The following is a 26401-nucleotide window of genomic DNA, read 5'->3' on the forward strand; positions in this document are numbered from 1 at the left end:
TACGCAAATTATGAGCTGCGCAATTGTAGCAATGCTACAAAATTAGTAGAGTAGCGCGCGATTTCTCGCAGCGCTTGAAGCATCAGCCAGTTGAGTTGCCCAAAAACAAAAGTAGCAAGCGTTAGTTTTAATTAACCTGTTGTACGAGCAAGGTGCGTGTTTTTAGTTTCTGCTGAATCACACGTGAATACGTTTCGAGCGCTTGCCTACAAATTTATTTTATTTATTTTTATTGGTAACTAATTTGCATAATTCACAATCAGCTGTGCATATTTACATTGATTTACTGTCTGTGTGCGTTCGTGTGTGTAGGTGTAACTTTATATGTATGTGTGCGTGCGCCTGCCCAGTGGCCAATGCAGCGTTGCAAAGCGGCGTATGAGTAATAAACTAAAACTGCATTTGGAGTCAAGGTCAGACATCAGCAGCTAGTATTCAATTCATTAACAATTTTCAGCGAATAACTTCGTTTACAATTATATAATGAATCTGTTACGTTATGTGTAGCAAGTCAAGTGATATTTTTTAACTGTGCAGTTAACAATACAATAAATCGTATTGCACAATTGTTTGTTCGATTCGAGCGAGACTGTTAATAATATTTCGCTCACTTGAGTTTTGTTAAGTCGTCTACAGCGCTATTCTAAGTCCTCATTTGACACACTTAATATGATTGATAGTAGTTGCTGATTAACTTGATTAACTGGCACAACAAATAATACAATAATAATCTGCTCGATTTATAGTTGCACCTACAGTATATCAGTCTTTGTACTATCTTTAGTACACAGTATAATGCATTGATTCGCCTCTGCTTCGCAATAAATTCATTTAATAGAGTGTGATCACGACTTGAAGTCTGTTTGTTTTTGGGGACTTGCTTCGTTGGGCAATGCTGATAGTAAACAATTAACAAAGTGTCGAATGAGACTGCTCGACTGCGGGATACCCGGGCAATCAAATTTATTGCAGATCAATCTAAAGTGAATTGAATAATTTATAATAAGCCTCCATATTTAAAACATAGTTACATACATACATACATTTTTGAATGATTAAATTGTTTAGAAAACACTTCATTTGTTTAAATCTAGTTAATCGTTTGTGGATTATCGAATAACAAATACATTAAAATTAGAACAAAAAGTATAAAATGATTGCTAAACTCTTTCTAATTAGTTACCAATAATACAGCTCAATTACAAATTCTCTTTATGGATCCACATATAGTCGCTGATACTCTTTCAAAATGTGGGTTGCCGGGTATAAAAATAAAAATATTACGGGTGTCCATATGAGGCGGGCAAAGGTAAAAGTAAAGTCGCAGCGTCGCAATCAAAATGTAAACAGAAAGGTTATAAAAAATTAAATAAATAAAAAAAAATTAGCTGGGTAAATGAGACAAACGGCACAAATACACAGATACCCCCCCACACACACACATAGGGAGAGATATAAATACAAAACACGCACTTGCCTTTAAGATATGAAGAAGATGTTGACGACGCAGTCGCAGACGCTGTCGACGTTGACGTCGCTGCTGGCAACGAACTCGTTTCAATTGAAGCGCTGCGTCAATTGCGACGTCGTCTCCAACCAGACCACACAACTGAAATTCAATTCAATTTCATTTGGCTTTCGAGCGCAAAACCGAGCACATTTCAATCATCATCATTATTATCAACGTCGTATTCTGATCTGTTGTTTTATTCGTTTCGTTTTACTCGTTTCGTTTGTTGCATTCCCCCGATAAAGCCAACAACAACAGCGAAAAATGGAGCAGTGGAATAATGTGGAGCTGACGAGCATTACCAAAAAGTCATACACCCTGAATCACGATTACGACGATGCCGCCAAGCCGAACAAGGCTAACGACACCGACTCAACTCCCCAAAATTCCAATGGCAACAGCAACGGTAACGTCAATGACCAGGTGGCGTCGTCGGATGGCGATAAAGTGCTGCAACCTGGCTCGGATATCAAGCCCAAGATGCGGCCAGAAGATGTCGAGCCGTTGGTACGTCGTCTATACGGAATTACCGTCAGTGAGCTGAAGGAACTCATCTCCTACGATGATCGCAACTACTTGATAAAGGAAGATTGGTAAGCATCTCTAGAACCAAAACAAAAAAGATTTTCTCTTCTATATATAATATTAACACAAATTCTGAAGGAAGAGCGGGGGCAATTTCACACACGACTACACACAAACAAAACAAAACAAAACAACCGAACACAAATACTCAGATAAATGCAATTGCTATTTATAGCGATATTCATTAAAGTTGTGAGGGGGTGGGGGGAGAGCAATTGAGCTTGACGTAGTTGTGACTGCTTGGCTGGTCACCTTGGCGGCAGCCTCTTTTGTTATCGCCAATGTAAACTGTTTTGAGCCAAGCACGTTCACAAAGGGTCAGCTGATATGACTGACTGTATGCTAATTGTGCAATTGCATTTACTATTTAACAAAGTTAGAGGAGACATACTATGCGAAAAGTCTAAAGAAACTTGCAGCTTAAAAGTGATAAGTGATAACGAAATAACAAACAATTTTTTATTCAAAAAACTATACGAGTATTACAGTAGAACTACAAAACGAAGAATTAATTTTACACCTTAATAACTACATCAGTGACTAGTTAAAAAACTTTGTTAAAGAGCTGGTAATTAGAGTACTTTGAAGGTCAAATTTTACGAGGATGTTTCAATTCATTTTTCTAACTAGAAAAATGTATAAAAGATGTAATTTGAATACGTTGTAGGGCAAATAGTACGAAGAAAAATTGACATATTTTTAAAACAATATTAAAGGGTCTATATTAACTATGGAAAAATGCTAATAAATTGTATTCCTAGAAAACGCTTTATATAAAAAATAATCAATTGTGGAGTATATTAAGCAAGATAAATATTTTGACTAGAAAACGCAAGATATTAAATCGGAAAATATGTAAACAGAAATATGTTTTATACTTTAAAACTGATATTAGGGAAATTATGTGATTTAAAAATGTTGTGCAGAAATAATAAATAAAAATCCAAATTAGATACTCTAATAAGAAATTTAAATCAGAGAGATTGTTATTACTTAAAAAGATATCAAAAATTATAAATTTTACAAAACAGCACGGTTTTTTTGATAGACTTTTAAACTCAGTCATTTTAGAGGAAAACAATTAGCAGATAATTTTAAAATGTTCAATGCTTTTACAACAAATTGTTAAATAAGTTCAGAAATAGAATGTTTTTTTTTGCTTACCTGGGCATTACGAACCCACTTCAATCAAACATAATTAGAGAACACGTCTGACAATCCTTCAGGGCGTGTCCTCCATAAATAATATCTCAACAGCAGCAATATTTTGTATCCATCTTAGATTATTTATTTGAGTATTATGCGTTGTCCGACATTAATAATATGAGCAATGGCAGTGTAGAATTTAGTCACAGCCGGGTCAGTCATTCAATAAATTAAACAAATTAATTACTTACTACAGGCAGTTGAAATTAAACACAGAAAAAAAAGTTAAAATAATACAACACTCTCGAGTTCTACTGACTCATTTAAGGACAGGTCGCTTTTGGAACCCAAACATGCTGAGCTTCGTTTGATTGTCATCATTTTTGGCAGTCTTTGCATTGGGAATGCTTCGCTTGCTTGTCTTAGGCCTTGATAAGCCAACGCGTCGTGCACTTGGCGGCAGTTTAGGCGGTGTTTTAGTCTTGGTGGGCATAGCAGCTTCCTGGCTGCTGGGCAATGTAGCTGACAACGAGCTGGAGTCGTCTGAATCGCAGGATGAGAGCACTACAACAGCTGGTTTTGATTCCTTTGGACTTTGCTGCACTTCTTCCAAAGGTTTCTCTACTTTGCATTCCATTTTGTTAGTTGCTTGAATGCTAGTTTTCTTGGGACTCTGCTGCACTTCTTTGCATTCCATTCTTTTAGTCACTTGAGTGCTAGTTAGATTGGGACTCTGTTCCACATTTTCCACTTTGCATTCCATTCTCTTGATCGCTTGGGTGCCAGTTTGCTTAGGACTCTGCTCCACTTCTTCCATAGCCTTGCATTCTATAGCTTTATCTGTTTGTGTGCTAAAGAAACGACTTCTAACCTCCACCTGCTCCTTGGCAAAGATGCTGCGCTTCAGCGCATTCACACGAGTTGTATCCGGTCTGCTGCTGCGTTCGTCGGACGCGCGTTGTGGACTTTGTTTATTAGGACTTAGCAGACGCAGCAGCGATCCATTCTCGCAGACTACTGGCGAACGTTGCGGGGCTTCTTTGGCAAACGGATTGTGCCGGCTGCGACTTTGAGCCGGCGATGAAGGTGGCGTTGAGTGGCAGCTGCTTTCGCTGGGACTACGCTTGCGCTTCACACCCAAGCTATACATGCTGGATAGCTCTGCTTCGGTGGGTTTGGCTAGCTCTTGTCGCTGATTGGCTTCGATCTCTGCGTCAATAGCTTGAGTCACGAAATCAACCTTCTTGAAAAACAGCGCACAATTTGATTGCTTCAATTTGGCTGGAGATTGTTTTGCATTGAAATTCTTTTGCCATATGCTTTTGTGTGTGCTGCGCTTCATTTGCTTCGCTGGTTTTTTTGTGTCAGCACTGTGATCTGGATGCCAGCTATCCAGGCGCTTAAGTGTGAAGGGATTTAGGTTGCCCAAGGCCAGATTAAAGGCCACTTCGCTATCTGACAGCAATGAACCAGCATTGCTGCAGTAGCTTTCATCAGTCTTATAATCCTCTAATGCACATAAACGTTCCATGCGCCGTTCCAGTGGATTGTAGATGTACATGTGTTTAAAAGTGGCCTCAGCCTTCATAAAGTTCTCAATATACTCATCATCAACCTGCAAAAATTGCGTTTAATAAATGAAACTTAATTGACTGCAAAGTTAAAACACACCTCAAGCTGCCGCATATTGAGATATTGCGGTATCTTTTTCAATGCTATGCGCATATCGTCCTGCTCCGTCTTGAGCATAAATTTACAGGCTTTGGCCAGTCCAATGCCCGGCAAGGAGTCGAGGTAATCACATCCCGACATGATGCACATGCGTCGGAACTTGTCGAAATTATAACGCTCCTCGCGACATCCCATGGCCAGGTGTATTTTATCCGCCTCGACTAACAGACCTGCGCCAGTCAGGTCCAATTTAAAGATGATCTTTTGTGCACCGAATAATGTCAGATCCGAGTCCTCAGTCACAATATACTGTGCAATGCCGGCTTTATTCAGCCACGCCATCTGAGCATCGGCTTCGTAGGGTGCCACAATGCAATCGACATGACGCTCGCGACACTCCTGGATGAGACGCAGCGCCATCTCGTGGGTAACATCCACACAGCGACGCATCTGGGAACGCGCCTCCTCAGTGCGTCCAAGACGCAACAGCTCCGCTGCTCTCTTTTTGCTCTGCTGACGGGATTCGCGACGTCGCTGCTCAGTTAGCGCTTTAGCTGGTAGATGCTGGCCATCGAATACGAGTATGGGTTTGATGTCATAGGAGAGCAGCATTTGCACATACTTCAGGCAGTATTGTATATAAATATCCGTTTCCTCGCCGCGCGCCAATTTCTCGGCACAACCGAAGACCCCTTTGTGTAGCCAGCAATAAGTGTCGACAGCGACCGTACTACCGCGCAAGCTCTTTAGGTGCACTTTGGCTGATGCCTTCTCCAGGAACGGAATCAGTCCCGTGATGCCCATAGTTTGTTTGCTTGTTGTTCTATCACTTTTTATTAATAACAAACACAAGTAGCGCTATCTAGCGCAAAACGATAACAAATCGATAGCAGAAGTCCGCGCCAAAATTTACATTTTGCCATTCACAATGTGTTATTTTTTTATTCCAACGCTGTTAAAACTACATTACAAGACTATTTCATTTTTATTAAAAATAAATTGCAATTATTTGGATGTATCTTAAAAATTACTTAACGTTTGTCCAGTAATACGAATTATTAATTGATAATAGATGTTCGCGCCAAAAATACTTTGTGCCATTCACACCATTCACATTGCGACATTTTATTAAAGCGCATTATTTGAATGACACAGCACTGATATCAGTACTTAAGTAGACTTAACTAAGTTTAAAATTAAAAAACTTACGTAATTTTTTTTTTTTGCAGCAATGTAAAGAATCCACTAATTGTCACTCATTGCCCGTTGGGGTATGTGTTGAAAATTCTTAATGCTTTGGACTCGAAAAAAGAAGAATTCGTGGATGCTCAGAACCAACTGCTGCTCTACCTTTGTAAATATTTAAATATTGTGTTTTCCCAATTGCTACAATTTCTTTCATTTCCTTTATATGCAGCCAAACAGCAAGTAAAGTGCCCACGTCCTATTGCCAATGCACGCGGCAAATATTATTCGGTGGAGCAGCTCAATGGCAATGCACATGTGGTGCGTCTACTGGACTTCATACCGGGTAAAATGTTCCATGAGGTCGAGGTGACTAAGAATCTGCTCTTTCAATGCGGCGAGTACTTGGCCAAATTGGATCGTGCTCTCAAAAACTTTACTCATAAGGCCTACGACACGCACAAGACCCTGTGGATGCTGCAATCGGTGCCGCAGTTGCGAGATTTCCTCTACGCCCTTCAGGATCATCAGCGTAAAGCGTTGTGCGAGGAGATCATTGAGGCATTCGAGTCAAAGGTGTTGAGTGTGTTGTCCACGCTGGAGCTGCAGATCATACACGGCGACTATAACGAGCAGAATATTCTGGTTAGTTCATCAAAAGACGGATCACTGGATTCGTATCGCGTCACAGGCGTCATTGACTTCGGAGACACGAATCGTTCGCCGTTGATCTTCGAGTTGGGCATTGCCATGAGCTACATGATGCTGCAAGCCAAGGATTTGGCTAGCGGAGGCATTTTCCTCGCTGGCTACACCAGCATTCAGTCAATTAGCGCCACAGAGCGCAGCTATCTCAAGTATTGTGTGGCGGCTCGTCTCGCCCAGAGTCTGGTGATGGGCGCCTACACACATACGCTGCATCCGGGCAATGATTACGTGTTGGTCACGCAGGCCCAAGGCTGGATACTGTTGGAGCAGTTGTGGCGCGACAGTTTCGAGTCCATCGATGAACTGTGGCAGACAACGGCTCATCAGTATCTCACGCAAAGCAATAAGTAATCCACATCCAAGTCCGTCCAATAAGCAACTGTCAACTTTTGTCAATTAGTATTTTGAGCCTTGTCAAGTTTTAAGTATTGAAAATTTGCATTTTACTTTATTATTTGTATGTATAATTATTATATTATTACTGTTTATTTTTATTATATATATATATACCTTTAATTTTTACAATAAAACTTGTTAAACAGTTAAATGTACAGAAATACATTTGATGCATTTTCAAAATAGTTATTGGATATTTTTGTTTTGTGTGTTTTGCGGTGTTTTTGAAAAAGTTCTTGATCAGTGGCAAAATGGCAATGAGTGTTTACGGAGCTGTGGCAAATTGAACTAATTAACAGCTACGTAAATTACATGCGATTTCCAATCGATATATATATATATATATATATATATATATAATTTATATTACTATATGCTATATTTATTATAAAAAAAAAAAGACTTAAACAATATGCAATATACAAGCAAATCGAACGGATTGCTGTTATCTCTCTCAACTTATAAAATATCGCGCTTAATAATGGTTTTTGTATCTTTTTCTTTTTTGTTAAATACATTAATATCTAATTACTACATAGTCACGTCTACTTAAGAGCTACTTATCTATATAAGGGGGTCTTAGAGCCTAGCAAAATGTACAGATAAAGCCTGCACTACCAAAAAAATTCGCAATGCAAATTCTCCGAGACGTTGCACTTTGCACTAAAATATTTATGTAGATATTACACAGATTTTTATCTCTGCTCCTATCATAGCGCAAAAGATAATTTAAATATACAATATACAGTTAAATAAACACTTTGCATTTTACACAGCTTGAAAATCAAGTGATTTTATTGTTAAATTATTTTCCTCCTATGCAGTTCCGATTGTCCAAAATGAAAACAATTTCAAATAGAAACTATATAATTAGAATAAGTATATATGATGACATAATTTTAGATCAGATCATTTATCTTTGCTTTTTCTTCTTATCCATTCAATGCTTCTGCGGTTACTTTGCTCCAGAACGGTTTTTAATAACACTCATGCCCATTCATCTCTATAACGATACAATTTCAATACAAACTATGCAAGACACGCACAACAAGCACACTATAAAATCTACATGTAATGTGACAAATTGATTCAGTACACAACAAATACCTGAGTAACTAATTCATACACACACAAAACTCGAACACACTCACAGCTTGAAGCAAAGCTCGGCAGAAGCATCGACTGAAAGTTCGTATAACAAATTAAAACTACACAAAGAGATGCATAAAATAGTACAATCGACAAAAAAAATTGATATTTAAAAATACAAAAAAAAGGGCTCATAATGTTAATGCCAATTGAATTTGACAAATAATTTAGACAGTTTTGCTTATCAATTCTTATTGGCTTTCTGTGTTGTGATAAAGCTGAGATGTTGTTGTTTCTTTTGTTGACATGGTTATAAATATTTAACATAGTTAATTACGTCATTTGAAATTTAAAAAAAGTGCCTAGTTGTTTAAGACTGCGTTGGACTAAATATTACAAATTAAAATTACAAAAAAAAAGGTAGAAAAAAAAATGTGAGCAATAGCAACGTCAATTTAAAAGGCTTTGCAGGCATTTGAGTTTGTTGCTCTTGTTGCGACTGCTGCTTTAACGTTTCCGCTGCCGCTTGCGTCGTTTAAGGAACACATACGAGGAATTGTTCTGCAGTATTTTGGCCTCCGCATTGGTTGTGGGTAACTTTTTGCTATCCAATGTGGCCACTGGCAACGCTTCCGCTTTGGCCTTGGCGATCGCTGTCGTCGCCGTCGCAGCATCCAGCCAGGGCAGCGTGAAATGCTCATTCTCCGGCTTCAGATTGATCATGTTCTCGCCAAACGCCTGCACCGGTACCTCGCTGACAAACTGTACATACTCGATGTCATTGGGCAGTGGATAAAATGTGGATGTCGGCAATGGTGCCAGCGGCACCAGCACCTCGTCCTGATTGTGTCGCTGTCGCAATGATTCGTAATAATTCTGATCACGTATAGCGCGTGCATCACGCTTCTTGCGGTCGACCTCATCACGCACTTGTTTCTCGTGAAGTTGCACAAAGTCAGCATCGCTTATCGATTCAATGCCACGATTGTCGCTGCTAGGGCTGTATTTGACAATCTTCCATTTGGGTATCTCGAGGCTGGGATGATCGGCGAGGAGCTCTTCGGCCTCCTCCAGAAAGAATTCATTGTCGCAGTGAAACTCTTGATCCTCCCACGACCGTGTCGTGTATGGCTGCAACGATGTCACATATCTCGACGTGCTGCTGTTGCTCCGTTTGCCCGCTTTGCTGTACGTTTGTGGCGCACAATTGTTAATTGTACGTCTATTGTTGTTGTTGCTGCTATTACTACTGATGTTGCTGTCGCTTTTGCTGTTACTATTGCTACCCACACTGCTGATCGATTGCGGTGTCAATGGCGTTGTTGTCACCGTTGGTACCGTTGTCGCTGACGTCGTTGTACTGTTGCTGTTAATCTTTAACTTCGGCGATGCTCCAGCTACATATGTGGGCGACGGCGCTGGCGTTATCGTTGGCGGATAGATTAAACTTTGAGCCTGCTGCAATGTCGCCTTCTTCAGCCGGACAAACGGCTGCTGTTGAAGTTGCTGGTTTTGATGTAAGCGCTGCTGTTCCTTTTGCAGATGCGCCTGCAGCTTTCGCTTCACTTCTTCCTCAATATTGGGCTCGGGTTGTTGCTCGAGTTCCGGCTGCTTTGTCGCTGTATGCCGCTTGCTCTCTTGTTGTTCTCGCTTGCGCTGCTCACGCTGTTTGCGTTCACGTTCACGTTCCTTTTCCCGCTCGCGTTGCCTCTGCTCTCGCTTCAGTTCTTTTTCACGCTGCAGCTCGCGTTCCTTTTGTTCGGCCAATTCACGTTCCTTTTGTTCGGCCAATTCGCGTTCCCTTTGTTTCGCCAATTCGCGTTCCTGCTGCTCTTGTTGCTTTTGAAGCTCTAGTTGCTTCTGGAGTTCTTGTTCCTTCTGCAACTTTCTCGCCCTTTCCAGCTCTTGCTTTTCTTCCTCCTCGCGCTGTTTTTGAAGTTCACGTTCCGCCTCGAGCTCACGCTCTTTTTGTAGCTCAAGTTCCTTTTGCTTTTCCTGCTCCTGCTTCAACTGCAGCTCACGCTCCTGCTGTAGCTGACGTTCCTTGAGCAATTCTTGCTCTTTCTTCAAATCGCGAACTTTCTGCTGCAACTCCCGCTCACGTTCCTGCTTCCATGGTTGCCCCGAAAGTTCTTTATCATTTATGACTGGTGTTGTAGTTGTTGCCTTTTGCTTGGTTTTAACGACGAGCCGCTCCTTTTGATGTTGGTGCTGCTTTGTTTCTTGATGATTCGCCACCATCAATTTGCTGGCAACTGTGGGCAGCTTTATTTGTGTCTTTAGCAGCGCTGGACTTGCAACTTCCTCCAGCTCCGTCGTTGGTTTAAGGGGCGTGGTGTGATTCATGTTGCGGCTCACGATATGCTCGAAGGCTTGCTGCTCCTCTTGATAATCAATGAACAATTGCCGGCATTCCTTTTCTGTATCGTTCAACTGCTTCATTGCATACTCCAGATGTAGTTCTGACTCCTCTATTGCTTCTTCTACAACCTCCTGTTGTTGCTCCGGATGCTCCTCCTCGTGCTGCTCTTGAGTTGCTCCTCTTGACGTTGGGCGGTGGGGCGTTGAGTGTGCAAATGTGGCAACCTCGTCTATGTCGCCCTCCTCCGTGACATAGATCTGCAATGAGGATTAAGATTAAGTTAAATTGCATTTCGAAGCTATTTGCAACTCTTACCTGATGCTGCTGCTCCTCTTCAACCACTTGTTCAGTCTCTACAGCAGCAGCAGGCACCTCAGCCTCGTGTGTCGCCTCCGCTTGCCATAGATTGTGTTCGTCACAATTATTGATGATTTCCTCAGCCACAACTTCTTCCTCATAGATGTGTCCATTGTTCACAGGATCGATATCTTCATGTGGCTGCTCAGTAGCTTCCTCGGGGTGTTCTTCTTCGGCGCCAATTTCAGTTTCTGTTACAACTTCCATTTCATGCGTGTCAATGCCATCATGATAGATATGCTGCTCCTCCAAATGGTGCTGCTCCTGCTCCACTACTTCCTCCTCCTCCTCTCCTTCCTCAACCCCTTCCATCACGCCATCAACATCCACATCTTCCTCCAACTCATGTTCTTCCTCGCCGTGTTGCAGTTGAAAACTGGACTCTTGATTTACGCGATGCAGGAAAATGGTGCTAACCTTTTTGCCACCATTGAACTCGCCGCGTCCTTTGCTACACTGCGTCGTGACCAGAACATTGGGCGACTGTTCGTCATGCTGCGGCGACTGCATTGAGGGATAACAATGCTGCAGCAGTGACTCATCCTCTTCCTCCTGTAGGTTCAGCGACGTTTGTGTTTCCTTTTCAGCAAAACATTGCAGCTTTGCCTTTAGTTGCTGATGCCGCATTTCATCATTATCGTTCGCTGGTCGCTTGACCCGCATTCGGAGCTGTTGTCGCAAATCATCGATGCGTTGAGTCAGTTTGGCAATCTGCTGCATCAGCTCCTGATTTTGTGATAACAACGTTTTAATGCATCCACATTGATCGTCCAACTCCTTGTCCTTGGCCTTAAGCTGATCCGTTTGCTCCTGCATCAGATTCACGTGCAGCAGTATCATGCGCTTCAAATTGTTGTTCTCCACAATTAAGGTGATCACATCCGAGCTGCGCTCCGAATCAACGGGTTGCCAAGCGCCTCCTCCACCGCCACAATCTCTTAAAGACGGATGATGTTGCTGCTGCTGCTGCTGGTGGTGCTGTTGTTGTTCGCAATAATTGTTATTGCCGTTATTGTTGTTATTATTATGCTTTCCATAGTTGTTATAGCGGGGGCCGCCGCCGCCGCCTCCTCTGCCGCCCATTCTTTGCTGTTGCCATTTGTAACGATTATCCATATCGCACTCTCAAACACAAACAACACTCACTCTCACACACACACACACACACACTATTTGTAGTTGTTTACAGATTGTTGTGCATAGTTTTTAATGTGTTGTGTGTGTTGTTTTGTTGTTTTCGGCTTGTTTTGTGGCCACCCTCAAAACCCACCACGCACGCTAACTTTTGACAGCCGCAGCTGATGGGCTGCACACACAGCACAAAATGCGTAAAACGTTTATTCACCACACTTTGAATTTTTTTCCTGCCTATCGCTTTTTCCCAGAAAATTACGTTTTTCCATGGATTTCGCGCGTTTTTTACTTTGACGTTATGTCATGGGGCCACAACATGCCTTCAAATTGTATACGTATATATTTTAAAATTCGTACAACACTTGTTTTCGTTGATTTTGTGAATTATGCGGATAATATAAACTCGCCCGAAAAAAGCATTTTAGAAGTATGGCGTTTTACTGGTGTTGCCAGGCCACACAAAGGTGCAGGGTTGCTAAACAAAAATGCCACGCTGCCAACTGTTAAGAGTCATCACTTGATTTTGCTCTCGAATGCACAGCTCGCTATTTAAATTGTTTAAATACTGCACAATTATAATTAAAAAAGACTTGCGAATTGCTGCTAAATAGCGTACAAGCACAAAAATTATATAACAAAGAAAAAAATTGTCTACAACAAGTTAGCAGCACTGCACATTATGTAAACGTCCCCGTGTTACTGCCAGCACGTAAGAAGCAGAAAAATGGCGGCAAAACAGCTTGCTATGCTGAGTTGTTCGAGTGGTGGTTGTGTTCGTGTTGATAGCCGCTTTTAAAAGTCCTCCTTAATATGGCAACCATATTTGGTGATGATGGGGTTGACGACCTGTTCAATGACAACCACACCATTGCCAATGAAGGCGACGACGACCAACTGCCCAGCGATGGTGAGCCAGACAATGGTGAGAAATTGTTTGGTGATGATGCGGATGCTGATGAAGCCGGTGCAGGCGGGGAAGCCATCAAGGTGGAGCCCAAAAAGCGTGCTGTTCGCAATCCGCGACCGCGACTCACCGTAGACAAGCTGCGCGGACCACGTGGTCTGCATACCATCGAAAATTATTTCAAAGATATTAAATACAAGGGTAAGGGCCATGAGAAAGCCGACTTGGATGAGGTACTGCGACGTCTGCAGCATTGGGGACACCGCATGTATCCCAATTACACCTTTGATGATGTGCTCAATAATATCGAACGGCTGGGCAAGAAGAAACCTTTGCAGGTGCATATGACACGCTATCGTCTTGGCCAGCTCGATGAGCTTAATTTGCAGGACGAAGTACGTGATGAGCAGGCCGATGATGAGGATGCAGATGGTGCAGCTGCAGAGCCATTTGACGAGTTTGACGCTTTGCTGGGAGAACAAATTGCCATGTCCAAACTGGCGCCACGCACACCAGCTGTCAACAAACGCAACACTTCTGTTAACAGCTCGAACAGCACTTTGGTAACGCCTTCGTTCTCACGCCATGCCGTGGTATCGACACCCTACTCTGTAGCACCTCCGTCTGCTCATGATATGAGTGACTATGGTCAGCCCTTGCCACCATCTCAACCTGCAACGCCATCGGCTCAGAAGTTGTCATCCGATCAAATGGCGCGTATTGCGGAGAATCGTCGCCTCGCGCAGGAGCGCTTACGTGCCAAGCAAATGGAAGCAGCTGGCGCACAGGAGCCTGTATAAAAGTAGTGCTAACTGTTGCTATGAATAAGTAGTTTTAAAATAATCATTGGTATTTATTATTTTGTGTCTCACTCCTTAAGCATATATGTAAGTAGTTTAAGCAATAAATTAATATTCGTACAGAAAGTGAGTTGCACTCGTTATATCTATCATATATAAATGAACACGGGAAAGAATACTTGGTATTTGTGTGTCAACTAATTACTAAATGTGTGGAGAGTGGATCATCCCAGGTACTTGATTCTATGTGCTAAAGCGCAGCGCAACGCGTGGCAGCATTTCGAACAGTCCTTTGGTGCCTTTGAATATGCTGCTCACAATGCTGAGCGTTGATAGATCAGTCTGTGGCATTGCTTGCTCATCGCTCGTCTCTTTAGGCTCATTGCTGCGTTGTATAGCATCCTTAATCACATGCAGCAGTCGCTGGTAGAGAAATGACTGCCGATAAATGGGCTTAGACAAGCTGAGATGATCGTCTTTCAGTAGAAAGAAATCGCCGAAGTCGATGCGAGACGATTCCTCGGTGACAATGCGAAGCGGAAACTTGAATGTGGTCAGCATGGTGGGCGATCCTTCGGCCACTGTGAGCACATTCACATGTCGCAGACGTGTGCGGAGGCAGCCCATGAAACGACGATGCATCTCCAACAATTTGGGGGAATTCTCCTCCATTTCCTTGACCTCTATAGAGGGCGACAGGATCATTTGCATGTGCTGCTTCCATTTGGCAATGGATGAGCCACGATGTGGTGTACCCAAAAATACAATGCCTCTGGTATTCCTGGCAATCTGCTGCACTTGTGGCTCCAGCGAATCCACAGATTTCAGTAGCATTATTTTAGTGAGTAGACCGCCCATCGAATGACCGATCCACACCACTGGCCGCTCATTGCCCACATCGGAGGTGGCAATGCGCTCCAGCAGCGAACCGGCGCGTACATCGATGTGTCCCTGACCCTTCTCGCACGGGCAGTACTTGGTAAAGTTGGCCGACCATTCTGTAACCGCCGAGGTGTAATCAATGCCGATGATTCTACAATAGCAAAGAAGTCATGATTAATTACATTCCTTAAGATCATTTAAACTCTTAGCTTACCTTGCGTCTGGATAATCATCGGGCAGCCATTCCATGGGCCAACAGTTGGTGTACTCTTCGGAGGCATCTTGATTCGTCCACTCATTGCCCGCTACGCTGAACATGCCGCGACAATTCTCATTGGCATCCACTGGAATATCGGGATGCACAACTTCCCAGTCTGAATCGAGTTCGGCCTCGTTGCGCAGTGTTTCCACAAACTCTTTGGTGGCAGCATCGCTAATATTCAAACGCTTCTCTTCCACTTTCTTGCTGGTCTTCAGCACCTGATCTTTCAGCCTTTCATTCAGCTTGCCAACGTCGACAGTGGACTGTGCCTGAGCGGGCACAAGCTGTTGCTTTGTGGGCTGTTTCTGTTGCTGCTGCTGTTGTTGTTGTTGCTGTTGTTGTTGCTGCTTATTGCCGCCATTGATGCGCTTCTGTTCGCCCACTAAGAAGACATCATCTGTTTCACTGGTGTAGAATGCATTCTTGCCATAGAGACCGAGCTCAGTTTGCTTGCGATCCCGTTGCCGCCATGTGATGAACACGCCACCCAACAGTCCATGGACAAAGACAATATCAGCCTTGGGCTTGCGGCGTGTTCGCACACGTGGATGCAACGGATATACATTGGGCGGGTATGTGGATTGATTGGGATCATCGTGATCCAGATTTGCCATCGTCTTGGCCGAAATTACTTGCAGCCGCAAATCAGGGCATTGTTGCCATTCGGCCAGAGTGCCAACCCAGCCAGAGACAAAGAAATGCTCCACAGCATCTGGGGCCATGGACATATTGGCCAGCACTTTGCAGAGTGTCGATAGCGTCTCGTTGTCATCGTTGAATATTTTGCGCAATTCCATTAAATGCATTAAACCACCATCGTGCATTATCTTAGCCGATACCTTGGGATCCTTTGTGATGTGATGCAAAAACGAAATTATCTCTTTGAGTAAATCTGAGTCCTGTGTAGACAGCGTTATCGATTGTTCTGCCGTCAAGAATTCATGGATGCCCTCCTAAAAGCAGAAACTTATTTAGATTGACAATTTTGTTATATGTATATATGGTTATACTCACTGTATTGTTTTGTGCTGGGAAGTATTTGCTAAAGAAGTGATCCACACAGGAGCACGGTCGTAGCCGGTCGAGCATCACATGCAGCTCGGAGAGCAGCATTTTGGGATTCTTGATGCAGCGACGTCGGGGCACCGGCATAAACCAACGTGTATCGGCACCGCTGCGCGCCAAAGAGACGCAAGTGCGTGCATCACAGATTTGTGCCAAATGACGAAAGTCCCAATCCTTTAAATGATCCATGCAAACCAATTGTTGGACGGCTTTAAGGCGCTCCGCTTGGCTGCCAGTTTGAGCAATGTTTAGCAGACGCCAGGCCACGGAATGCTTGGCTGCCTTCCACCATTTTCCAATGGGGTTGATGATGACACTTATCCATTTCTTTTCGTCCTCCTGCTTCTGTTGCAACTTACGCATAGACTCGCGATAAATGTGATATTTGATGTAGATGTACTCGGTGCGCCTTTTATCGGGTTCCTGTTGCTTCTTGTCCACATATTGAGCAAAGTATTTACGAAGTTGCGGAGTCTCGTAGAGAATGATACCGGCACTGTAAATAAATTACAAGTACACAAATTTAAATATTTAGTTTTTTATTTTTAGAAGGATTTTTTCAAAGTAAACAGTGTTTGCCATTCACAAAGCGCAGGATCAATTATCTGTCTACCATTCATGTTGTCCTCGCAACTAAGAAGCATCAGTTTTTGCCATTCACTAAAAGTAGCATCATATATCTGGTTGCCAGTTGTTGTTGTTTTTATGTATCGCTCCAATTATTGTTGTTGTTCTTAATCAGACATCAAATTTAGCCGCCAGAAAGAAGCATGTTTCGGGTTTAATTAGGCCACCTATCAACAGTAAGAATTGCTTGCCAACTATGTGTTGTTGCCAGAAACGTGAGATAAACAACAACAATAAACAAGTATAGTTATTTTTATAAAAGTGGGCACGTCACTTTAGTCAAGAAGCGCCACACGCGCCACCGATTTTCAAACTATAAACAACAACAATAATATCGTTGTCATCAACAACAACAACATTTGTAAACAATAACAACGATAACGTGAGCACTAATAATATTCGCGTGGGGCATTAAACAAAACTAAATGCGCACTATTTTAAATAGCGGTTTCTCATTAAATGTATGTGTGTGTGCTTTGGTTTGCTGTACATACCACACGTGTATGTGTAGCCGAGGGGGGCCTTGAACAGCTGTTACGCATAAGAAACAGCAGCAGGCGTGCGAAGAGCAAGGGAAAAGGCAAACTGGTAAGCACACTAACAACTCTTTTGAATATTGCTATCTCATTTTGGCAAAATCGTACGTTTGTTTTGATCATGTTGTGTGTTAAAATCAACAACAATAATACCAGTTTGGCAGTGGATTAGCAGAGGAGACTGCAGAATGAGTGAATTTTTTGTTGTCAGCAATTTCGATGTAAACAAGTGACGTCACAGGTGGTATCGGCTGTTTAAGACTGATAGAATGCGGAAAACGCAATTGTGCATTGTGAGTACACTTGCACTCGATATATAATATGTATATGTATATGCAATTTGATATAAATAGATATAATTACGTGTAATGTTCGGGCAGTAGTTCAGGGACAAGTGGCGCCACTTTTAACTGCCAAAATGAATTAATTAAATCCGCTTGAATGTTTAATGGCGAGCCCCCTTTTAAATCGTATGATTTCTAGTTTTATGAGTCGTCTCTTTTCTTTGTAATTGTGTGCAGCTGTTGCTCCAGCCAACTGTTTATTAACTTTGTTTTTACTTACGTGGTCAATATGCCAATACCACCCAGAAGCTTTGGAAAACGGCGTAGAGTTGCTTTCAATTCCTCCAATGACATTGCCTGCTGTATTTCTAATATGTGTGTGTTGTTTGGTTGTATGGCCTAGGTGAAGCTCGCTCGTTCAATTTGTCAGTTTCTTGCCAAAAGTTTACTTTGTTTTTCACTCAATCACCACCTTAATTTAGATTATTGTCTCACACCACAAAAAACGAATATCACTTTGACACTTTCGTGGTTTACTATTTTAAATTGGTATTGTTTGTTGTGCACTTTATGTTAATTAATTATTAAAATAATAATTAATTAATTATTTCACACCCTTTTCGGGCTTGCTTTGCTATTTGCTTTGACGATTCGCTTTGTTGTGATTCAAGTTGTTGAATGACACATTTGTTTTGTTTTCTTTCCTTTTATAGCAGAGGTGGATAAACATCGATAACTTTTTTTAAAAATCGATGCTTTATAGCAAACATCGCCTACGATTAGCGGCATTATTTTTATGAAAAGCTAGAATATACATATTATGTCGTTTCAGGTTCACTTATTTAAATTTAAATTAGGTTTTTATAAATAAAAACATTTGAATTATGTTAAAAACCATCGGTTTCTGCTGTGAAAATATCGATGTTCATATTTCGCTTTTGTTTTGTTACCTCTGTTCTATAGAGGTGGAGAAAGTTCGATGGTTTCAATATTTCCAGCCATCTATGGGGGACAGAGCGTTGCCACACTGATGACAATAGTGCACAAAAATATGCTACACAAAAATACCAGAGTCAGTAGATGGCTTGTGCGCAGAGGAGGAACAACAGACGACGGACTGCACACGGAGAGTCCGCGATTTGCGTAAACAACAAGCAGGCAGGGGTTTCATTTAATGTACAACAATGAAAATACATTTTCGCGAGCAATACGGCACCAAAGGCGAAGAAATTCTCTATGTAACGCCAGCCGGTGAGTGTAAACATAATATTTCCAAAATTATGGTAATTATGCAAGCTTCATTTAATCGGTAGATCAAAGCAATATTGTGCGCGTTCCTCTACGTGGCGATAAGCTGGTGATACAGGAGAAGTTTCTGCTCTTTCGTGTGCTACAGAGTGTCTTTCTGCCCAAAGGTTATCCGGACTCGGTGTCTGAAGACTATGTGGCATATCAAATTTGGGACACGCTGCAGGCCTTCTGCAGCACCATTTGCGGCACACTTTGTACGCATGCCATACTCAAGGGATTGGGAGTGGGCAGCGATAACGTTAATGCCTATTCGGCAACCGTTACCTGGATACTGAAGGAGGGCAGCGGGCATGTGGGGCGCATCATATTCGCCTGGTGGCAGGGGTCTCAGTTGGATGTAGACTCAAAGAAATGGCGTTTGCGTGCCGATTTTCTTAACGATCTGGCTATGGGCATTGAAATCTATGTGCTTCCCAAGTATCCACACTTCAGCACACAAATCCTTTGCTGTTCTACGTTATTAAAAGCGGTTGTAGGCGTGGCAGGCGGTGCAACGAGAGCGGCATTGACTCAACATCATGCAGTGCGCGGCAATTTGGCGGATGTGGCTTCTAAGGACAGTTCACAGGAAACTTGTGTCAATTTGGTGGCATCCTTTGTGGGTCTGTATCTGCTGACTCTAATCAAGAGCCAAGCCATGCTCTATACCGTATTCTACATTGTGGTCACGCTGCATCTTTATGCCAATCTCAAGGCAGTGCGTGCAGTTTGTCTGCGCACATTTAATGAATCTCGTTATTTGATTGCACTAGAGGAGTTCTTTCGCTCATCTCGCATGCTAACGCCCGACCAGGTATGAGATGTCACAATGCCTTATTGTTTGTTTGCCAGCAAAACAGATGTTTTTTTCGTTACTAGGTCAATAAAATGGAACGTGTGACGGTGGGACAAACAGTGTCAGTCTCACTAAACATTCGCCTCGGGCTCAGTGTGAAGCATTTGATAGACGAGTACAAGAGCAGCAGTGTCATTGAGAATATTGTCTCCTCGTTTGATCCCCATGAGCGTTTCATCATTGCGGAGAGCAAAAAGCACTTGGGTGTCTATCTGCACTTCGATACACGGGCTCAGGATGTGCTGAAGGCGTACTTTTTTGCTGTCTCGTATCTGCAGGACAGAAACCAGATCAAGGAAAAGTATTGGGATATTCAGGGCAAGTGGCAGGAGTTTTTAAATCTTGCCCAAAAGGAGGGTAAGTTGTAGTACAAATGTTAATGCAATAATTTGTAATAATACAATACAATTTTTTCTCTTCTCAGGTTGGCTGGTCAATCACCATTTGCTGCTGGTGGATGAGTATCGCTTGGATTGGAAGGTGTAGAGCGGAGGCCTCGAGCATCCCATTTTGGACCAAAGATGATACAACACGCTAGCATGCTTGCAATGAACCGATATTATTTTAATTTTCATTTCAATTAGGCTTAGAACGTTTTTACAAAGACACAACATTCTCACATATCTCACATGGTGTTCACCATAAAAATCATAAGGCAAACGTTGATATTAATTAATAATAGCAAAGTATTGCAATAATTAAAACATTCATATATAAACACACGACATATAGAATTAGTCTCATGAAGAATTCGCAAATCGTTCGCACTAGTCCCAAAACAAAAAAAGAAAAAATTAAACAAATTTGAAAATTGTAAAATCGAATATACAAAACGTGAAACATTCTTCCAACAAATGTAAATTCTGCCTTAGCAAAAAGTAACGTTTGTAATCCGATATAAATGTATGTATTCTAATAAGACAAGATGAACCTTATGTCGATTAACCATTTTAACACATTGTAGCTTGTTTTTAAAAACTTGAAGACAACACAAAATCTATTTTGTAACAACTTACCACATATTGTACATGTACGTATATTTCGAAAATGGTACTTTACCAATATCAAAAAACAAAAGACAAAAATCTGCGCAACGAACGGGACGCTTCAATTTGCATTTCACGAAATTGTACAAAGATTTTAAGCTTAATTTAACTTGAATACAAAACGTGTAATATTATTTATAAGCTTCGAATTAATGATTTATGTATATTTCTATTTATTTGGCGTAAAGAGCAAGTCCATTAGCTTAGCACTTAAAATTAGCTTGAAAATGCTTTCGTATGATGCAAAACTAGTAGTAATGACGCATAAACGCAATTGATTTTAATAGAGGAATAAATACAATTATTTGATATTTTATGCAATAACAAAAATAAAAGTTTTTAGTTAAGCTATGTGGGAAGAAAATCGCAAACAATTTCGGTACGATAAATGTACTCTTTAAATGTGCTATAAAGAATTCAAAATGTACTGTCACATCATAAATGTACCAAAAGAGTGTGAATTCAAAATGTACCCATTATGAGATAAATGTACTAAATGGGTGCACGATAGTGGTGTAAGCATAGTCATCGATTACTAAAAGTGGTATTTAAAAATATCGGCAGTGCAATCGATATTTCCCCACCTCTTATTTCAAATCAAAACACGTGCGAGTAGCGAACGAAGAACGTGCTGCAGAATTGAAGATACAAACAATTAGAAAAACCCTGTTAAATTATGGAAGCTGTGCAGCCAGAGGCTGTGACCGGCGAGAACGTGGCCACCACAGTGGCGGAGACGCAGGCAACATCAGAGGAAAACGCTGCAACGATATCGCTGCCAGCAATTGTAGCAGCAGAAAATTCGACAGCGCCAGCCGCTGAAACCCTTTCCAACGAGCAACCGACAGAGAATCCAATAGTTGCAACAGGTAAAAAACATTTTTTCTAAGAAGCTGGAATTTCAACTACTATATAGTTCTACCTACAGACACAAGCACTACGTCGGCTGAGCCACAAATATGTTCTGACTCACAAAAATTAACCGAAGGCGCAGCGATAACTGAGGCTGCTGTAGCCATGGACATAACTGATGAATTAAAAATAAACTCTACAGCCGAAAATACTGTAATCTCAGTTGCTGATACCATGACGGGCGAGGCAGACAATGCAAAAGTAGCAACAGGTAAAGTAATATTAAATAAAATGTTAACAAGAAATAAATCTATGGGGTTTTCTGTAGCTGATTTACAAAAGACTTCAGAGGCCAAGGAGTCAGCACCAGCAGGAGCTAGTGATGCAATGTCCATAGATGCAGGAGCTGCAACAAAGTCTCTCTCTATAACGACTGCGATCTCAGAGGAACAAACAGCAAATGCAATTGTGGCAACAGGTAAAATGGCTTCAATTCAACCACTAAACAGCAATTAATTCATAGTTTTTTCTCCAGCAATTGAAGTTCAAGAGATTACTGTTGTAGATAGTGAGGAGGATGTACAACAAGTTGCAATGGACTGCGAGACGATACCAACTTCAGCAGCAGCGCCTTCAACGACAGGACTCGGGTTGCTGGCAGCCTACAGCTCCGATGGGGATTCCGACGTAGATGCAGCCGCTACAGCAGATGTCGAAAACAGCGATAAAGACGATGATGTAGTTGAAGTGCCTGTCTCCAATGCCACAAGCAGCAACCATGCCACACACAGGCGTCAAGTGGTCACTGTGGTGAGCTCCGACAGCGACAGCAGTGATTCAGATTCCGAATCGGAGGGCGAATATCTCACCGAGTTGCGCAAAAAAATAGACCGTCGCATTAACACCGAAGACTGCGACGAGGAGGACGATGAGCTGGATGACGAGACGCGGCCTGGTCGCCGCCGTCAGCCGCCAAAAGTGCGTGGCGAAATGCTGCTCGACGAGCTGCCGCCCATTGATCAGCTCGAGATTACAGTGCCGGAGGATGAGTGCATTGAACTGGGCAAAGTGCAATCGATAGTGGATCAATTGGTGATTGTGAGTGTGCTGCCCAATTCCATGCTATTCGATTTGGATACTGTGCTGTTTTTGGAGAAGGGGCGCAAGGTATTAGGCCAGGTGTTCGATGTGCTTGGCCAGGTGGCGGATCCTTTGTACTGTGTGCGCTTCAATAGCAATGCACAGATCAAGGAGCGTGGCATCAATGTTGGCGACGTCGTCTATTGTGCACCACAAACGGAGCACACACAGTTTGTCATTCTCTCGAAGGTGATGCAAATACGTGGATCGGATGCTTCGTGGGAGAATGATGTGGAGCCGCCACCCAGATTCCTTGATTACTCGGACGATGAAGCGGAGCGTGAAGCACGTGCCGAGCTGCGCAAGAAACGACAGCGTGAGCGTACGAATTCCACAGATTCGGTGGACACAGTGGCCACCGAAGCATCATCAGTTGCATCGACGGCGCCTTCGACGTCAACTTCTCGCCAGCGTGGACGTCGTGCGCAGCGCGAGAGTCGCCAGCCGAGCTATCAGAATGGCAACCAACAGCAGCAGCAGCAGCCGATGTCTCGCTCGCAATCACGTGACTCCGAATACAACTATCATCCCAGCTACAATCCGGGCAGTTGGCACTCGAATTACTATCACAATTTCCATCCGCCGGCTGCGAATTTCAACATGATGCCCGGTGCGTTTCCCATGCCACAGCATGGTTATGGATATGGCGTGCCGCCACCACCACCACCGCATCCGTATGGCATGCCACCGCCCATGACGATGCCCATGATGGGCATGCCACCGCCACAGCATATGTATCCGCCTCCTCCTCCGCATCCAGCTTATGGTCCGCCACCGCCTCATAATCCAGGCAGTTAGTTAGTTTTTAATAATGCTTTTGACTTTTGCTTTATTCCAATAAAAAAGTTCGTAAACAATTTATTGTTGTTTGGTTTTGCTTAAAAATGTGTTTTGTTAAAATGCATGAAGTTCTTGTTGCTAATTTGTATTGTATAAAAAGGTACTTAATCTTTTGTGTGTGGGAAGTCAACATTTGTGTGTTTTCTTGGGTTAATCTGCGGACACCCAATTGACAAACATTAATATTAATTTGTTACTAATTTGTGGCATTAAAAACGTTCATCTCTCTCGATTTGGTAGCTAAAAAACTTGACTAATCATTTCTTTTTTAGATTGAAAAAGCTATTTACAGCAAATATCACTGTTTGCTTGATTGTTAGCAATATTTACGAGTTCCTAAGCAGAGGAAATTCTAAGATTCTAAGTAATAGAGAGAAAAATGAATGGAAGTCTACGAAGTCTTGACTTTTTCTCATATTAATGTTAACAGACATTATTTTTTTTTTTAGATTAATATTAAAAGATTATGCTTCCATTAGTTATGAGGATCTGAGAACTATAAGATATGGTAGTCATAGTCAGCATAAGCTAATGAAACATTTTGTGTTATCTCATTAATTAATTTTAACAAACATGTTTTTTGTTGGGTTTACAGTTAATTACAAATTGGGTTAAAAGTTTATATTTATCAACATTTTCGTAATAGACTTTACTCTGCATGGTATTTAATATTCGGCTTGCCGAAGATAGCTTTTCTTTTTGTGATGCTCAAATTGAAATTGGGCTCGTAAAAATCGAGCATTCGTTGGATTTTCGTTGTCTTCGTTTGTCAACTGGGCAAGAGTTAATGGTAAATATATATATACTATAATATTGTGTGTATTACATATAGACTTGTGTGTATATATTGTACTTTACGTATGCCTTTTATATACAGCATGCTAGTTTTGGCGGAAGCATTTGCGAAGAAGCAGCCAAAAAACAATGTTAACTATGTTTGTGGTATGTAAATATATATAGATATATCTTCATATTTATCTGGCTATATTGGGTGGTGATTTTTGAGCTTATTCGAGGAGAGAGAAAGGCAACCAAAGGGAGCAAAGGCTGCAGGCACGTGAGAATGTTTAAAATGTCATTCCATTCCAATTAAAAAAAATGCAATCTTAAAGCTAAACAAATAAACCAACAAACAAACAATGAATGCGTATGCGATAACAATTAAATCTAGCTGTGACCAATTTGATCGCGTGGCTTGAGCAGCACCAGCACTGCAGTAATATTGTCCTGCGAGTCATGCTCTTTGGCCGCCTCCAACAACAGCTTGGGAATGTCATCAAGTTGTGTCTTGGCATCGGCCAGACACTCGTACACAGTGTCCACAATGAACGACTCCTCCACATGATCCCACAGTCCATCGCTGCCCAGCACCAAAAAGTCATGCGCCTCACTCAGCGGCACATCCACAAAATCCGGTTCCGCGATGACAGCCTCCAAACTATAATCGCCAATGGAACGTGCCACATTCAAGATGCCATTCACACGCCATTGTCCCTGCGCATGAATCACGGTGCTGCCACTAATCTCAATGCGTCGTCGTTCATCTGGCGATTCGGGTTTATGCGGTTTCACCAGCTGCAGCTGGGTGCGTTTGCCCACCAACAATGCCTTCGAGTCGCCCACCCAAGCAATATACAGGTGCTTGTTGTCCCCAGTGATTAAGGCACACACTGCTGTCGTGCCGCTAGTAATGCGCTTGAGGGCGAAACGTTCGTCTGCTTGCAGAAATGCCGTCTCGAAGGCATTGCGATAAAAGTCCACGTCGTCAAGATCGTCGCCAGCGGCTGGCAAACGTTGGAGTTGGTGTGCCAGTAATTGGGGTATTTGACTGGTAACATAGCTAGCCGAGAGCGCTCCCGAGTGTCCATCGAAGACGCCAAAGAAGCGACAGCCAGCATGCTGTTGACTCAACTCGTACATGGCACCAAAACGTTCCAGGCAAACGTGACGATCCTCCATTTTGCGTGGTTTATTCTTAATGGCCGCTGAGCTGTGTCGCGGCGATGAGACGAGGGGCTGACACTTACATGGTGCTGTTGGCGAACACAGCGCCTGCTCATCGGCATAGAGCTGCAGCTTCTCTAGCGCTGCATTGTCAGTGAGTTTCAGCAATAATTTGTCCAGTTGCGTACTTACGAATTTTTGCAATTTCAATAGATCGTATTGCGGTTGCACTTCGCCAATGCTGTTTATGTTGTCCTCCACATTCACCTCGCATTCCTTGGCATGTCGCAGATCCTTCATGATTTGCTCAGTAGCCAAATGCAGCAGCTTGAGTTGAAATGCAGGCGGACAACCTTTGGTGGCAAGTTGTTTCCACAGTGTGGCAACAATTTCGGCGCGTTGCTCGTCGGCCGTGACTTTGTAGGTGTCATTGCTGCTGCGCGTTACACAATTTGTTGCTTGTCCATTATTGTGATGGCGCATCATCAGTTCATTGCCAGAGGTCAGTTCACTGCTGTTGCTGTTTGGGGTTGATGACGCTAGAAACTCTTTGAACTGCAGCAATTGTGCGCATTCCATTGCAGCTACACACGGATCTGTGTCTGACGACATTGTTTCACGATAGACTGTGCGTTGTTATTTTTGTTGCGGTTAATTAGTAATAGTAATTCGATGATTCACCCGCCACTCGCATTGTTTTTACGCAATGCTGCTTCTATTTGTTTATATTTTTCTCATTTAACTGAGAGAACACACGCAGTGTGACCGTAGCGCGCATTCCAAGACATGCCAAACTTCTTTCGATTGACTGAGACGCACTTTTACCGATAAATGCGCCATGATATATATAATAACATTAAATAAAGCGCAACTTTTTTAAAGAAAATTATTTGTTACAATTGCATAATTTTATAATTTGGCTTCGCAAAT

The 26401-nt window shown here is 42.3% G+C and overlaps 8 protein-coding genes across 11 annotated transcripts; 4 read left to right on the forward strand and 4 right to left on the reverse strand.

Moving 5' to 3' along the window:
- Positions 1-39: 39 nt before the first annotated feature.
- LOC117563241 (hydroxylysine kinase) lies at positions 40-7989 on the forward strand. Of its 3 annotated transcripts, none has more exons than XM_034241451.2 (4): positions 40-152; positions 1756-2103; positions 6142-6266; positions 6330-7989. In XM_034241451.2, exons 2-4 carry the CDS (start codon positions 1775-1777, stop codon positions 7154-7156), a joined length of 1281 nt encoding a protein of 426 aa, XP_034097342.1. In that variant the 5' UTR covers positions 40-152; positions 1756-1774; the 3' UTR covers positions 7157-7989. The 3 variants fall into 3 exon arrangements, with proteins under 3 accessions (XP_034097342.1, XP_034097341.1, XP_034097339.1); XM_034241450.2 differs by having other exon boundaries at positions 125-235; XM_034241448.2 differs by lacking the exon at positions 40-152 and having other exon boundaries at positions 1577-2103.
- LOC117563430 (exonuclease 1) lies at positions 3272-5774 on the reverse strand. The gene is made up of 2 exons (XM_052002310.1): positions 4913-5774; positions 3272-4856 (listed from the first exon to the last, which is right to left on the reverse strand). Exons 1-2 carry the CDS (start codon positions 5714-5716, stop codon positions 3561-3563), a joined length of 2100 nt encoding a protein of 699 aa, XP_051858270.1. The 5' UTR covers positions 5717-5774; the 3' UTR covers positions 3272-3560.
- A 538-nt stretch (positions 7990-8527) lies between the features above and the next one.
- On the reverse strand, positions 8528-12586 carry LOC117563235 (protein male-specific lethal-1). The gene is made up of 2 exons (XM_034241438.2): positions 10968-12586; positions 8528-10909 (listed from the first exon to the last, which is right to left on the reverse strand). The coding sequence occupies exons 1-2, from the start codon at positions 12123-12125 to the stop codon at positions 8798-8800; spliced, it is 3270 nt and encodes a 1089-aa protein (XP_034097329.1). The 5' UTR covers positions 12126-12586; the 3' UTR covers positions 8528-8797.
- A 229-nt stretch (positions 12587-12815) lies between these two features.
- On the forward strand, positions 12816-13973 carry LOC117563244 (protein TIPIN homolog). Its single transcript, XM_034241455.2, has one exon. The coding sequence runs from the start codon at positions 12954-12956 to the stop codon at positions 13845-13847; it is 894 nt and encodes a 297-aa protein (XP_034097346.1). The 5' UTR covers positions 12816-12953; the 3' UTR covers positions 13848-13973.
- On the reverse strand, positions 13880-18168 carry LOC117563236 (protein SERAC1). The gene is made up of 4 exons (XM_034241439.2): positions 17784-18168; positions 16006-16552; positions 14944-15944; positions 13880-14880 (listed from the first exon to the last, which is right to left on the reverse strand). Exons 1-4 carry the CDS (start codon positions 17855-17857, stop codon positions 14091-14093), a joined length of 2412 nt encoding a protein of 803 aa, XP_034097330.1. The 5' UTR covers positions 17858-18168; the 3' UTR covers positions 13880-14090.
- Positions 18169-18446: 278 nt separating this feature from the next.
- On the forward strand, positions 18447-21006 carry LOC117563242 (RUS family member 1). The gene is made up of 4 exons (XM_034241453.2): positions 18447-18754; positions 18817-19607; positions 19673-20006; positions 20074-21006. The coding sequence occupies exons 1-4, from the start codon at positions 18688-18690 to the stop codon at positions 20133-20135; spliced, it is 1254 nt and encodes a 417-aa protein (XP_034097344.1). The 5' UTR covers positions 18447-18687; the 3' UTR covers positions 20136-21006.
- Positions 21007-21272: 266 nt separating this feature from the next.
- LOC117563238 (H/ACA ribonucleoprotein complex non-core subunit NAF1) lies at positions 21273-23485 on the forward strand. Of its 2 annotated transcripts, none has more exons than XM_034241444.2 (4): positions 21273-21564; positions 21612-21818; positions 21876-22025; positions 22083-23485. In XM_034241444.2, the coding sequence occupies exons 1-4, from the start codon at positions 21372-21374 to the stop codon at positions 23483-23485; spliced, it is 1953 nt and encodes a 650-aa protein (XP_034097335.1). In that variant the 5' UTR covers positions 21273-21371. The 2 variants fall into 2 exon arrangements, with proteins under 2 accessions (XP_034097335.1, XP_034097336.1); XM_034241445.2 differs by having other exon boundaries at positions 21274-21564; positions 21624-21818.
- Positions 23486-23711: 226 nt separating this feature from the next.
- On the reverse strand, positions 23712-26219 carry LOC117563240 (protein phosphatase 1F). The gene has a single exon (XM_034241447.2). It carries the CDS (start codon positions 26081-26083, stop codon positions 24695-24697), a length of 1389 nt encoding a protein of 462 aa, XP_034097338.1. The 5' UTR covers positions 26084-26219; the 3' UTR covers positions 23712-24694.
- Positions 26220-26401: the final 182 nt, after the last annotated feature.

Source organism: Drosophila albomicans, chromosome 2L (assembly GCF_009650485.2).
Source record: "Drosophila albomicans strain 15112-1751.03 chromosome 2L, ASM965048v2, whole genome shotgun sequence".
NCBI classification, from domain to species: domain Eukaryota; kingdom Metazoa; phylum Arthropoda; class Insecta; order Diptera; family Drosophilidae; genus Drosophila; species Drosophila albomicans.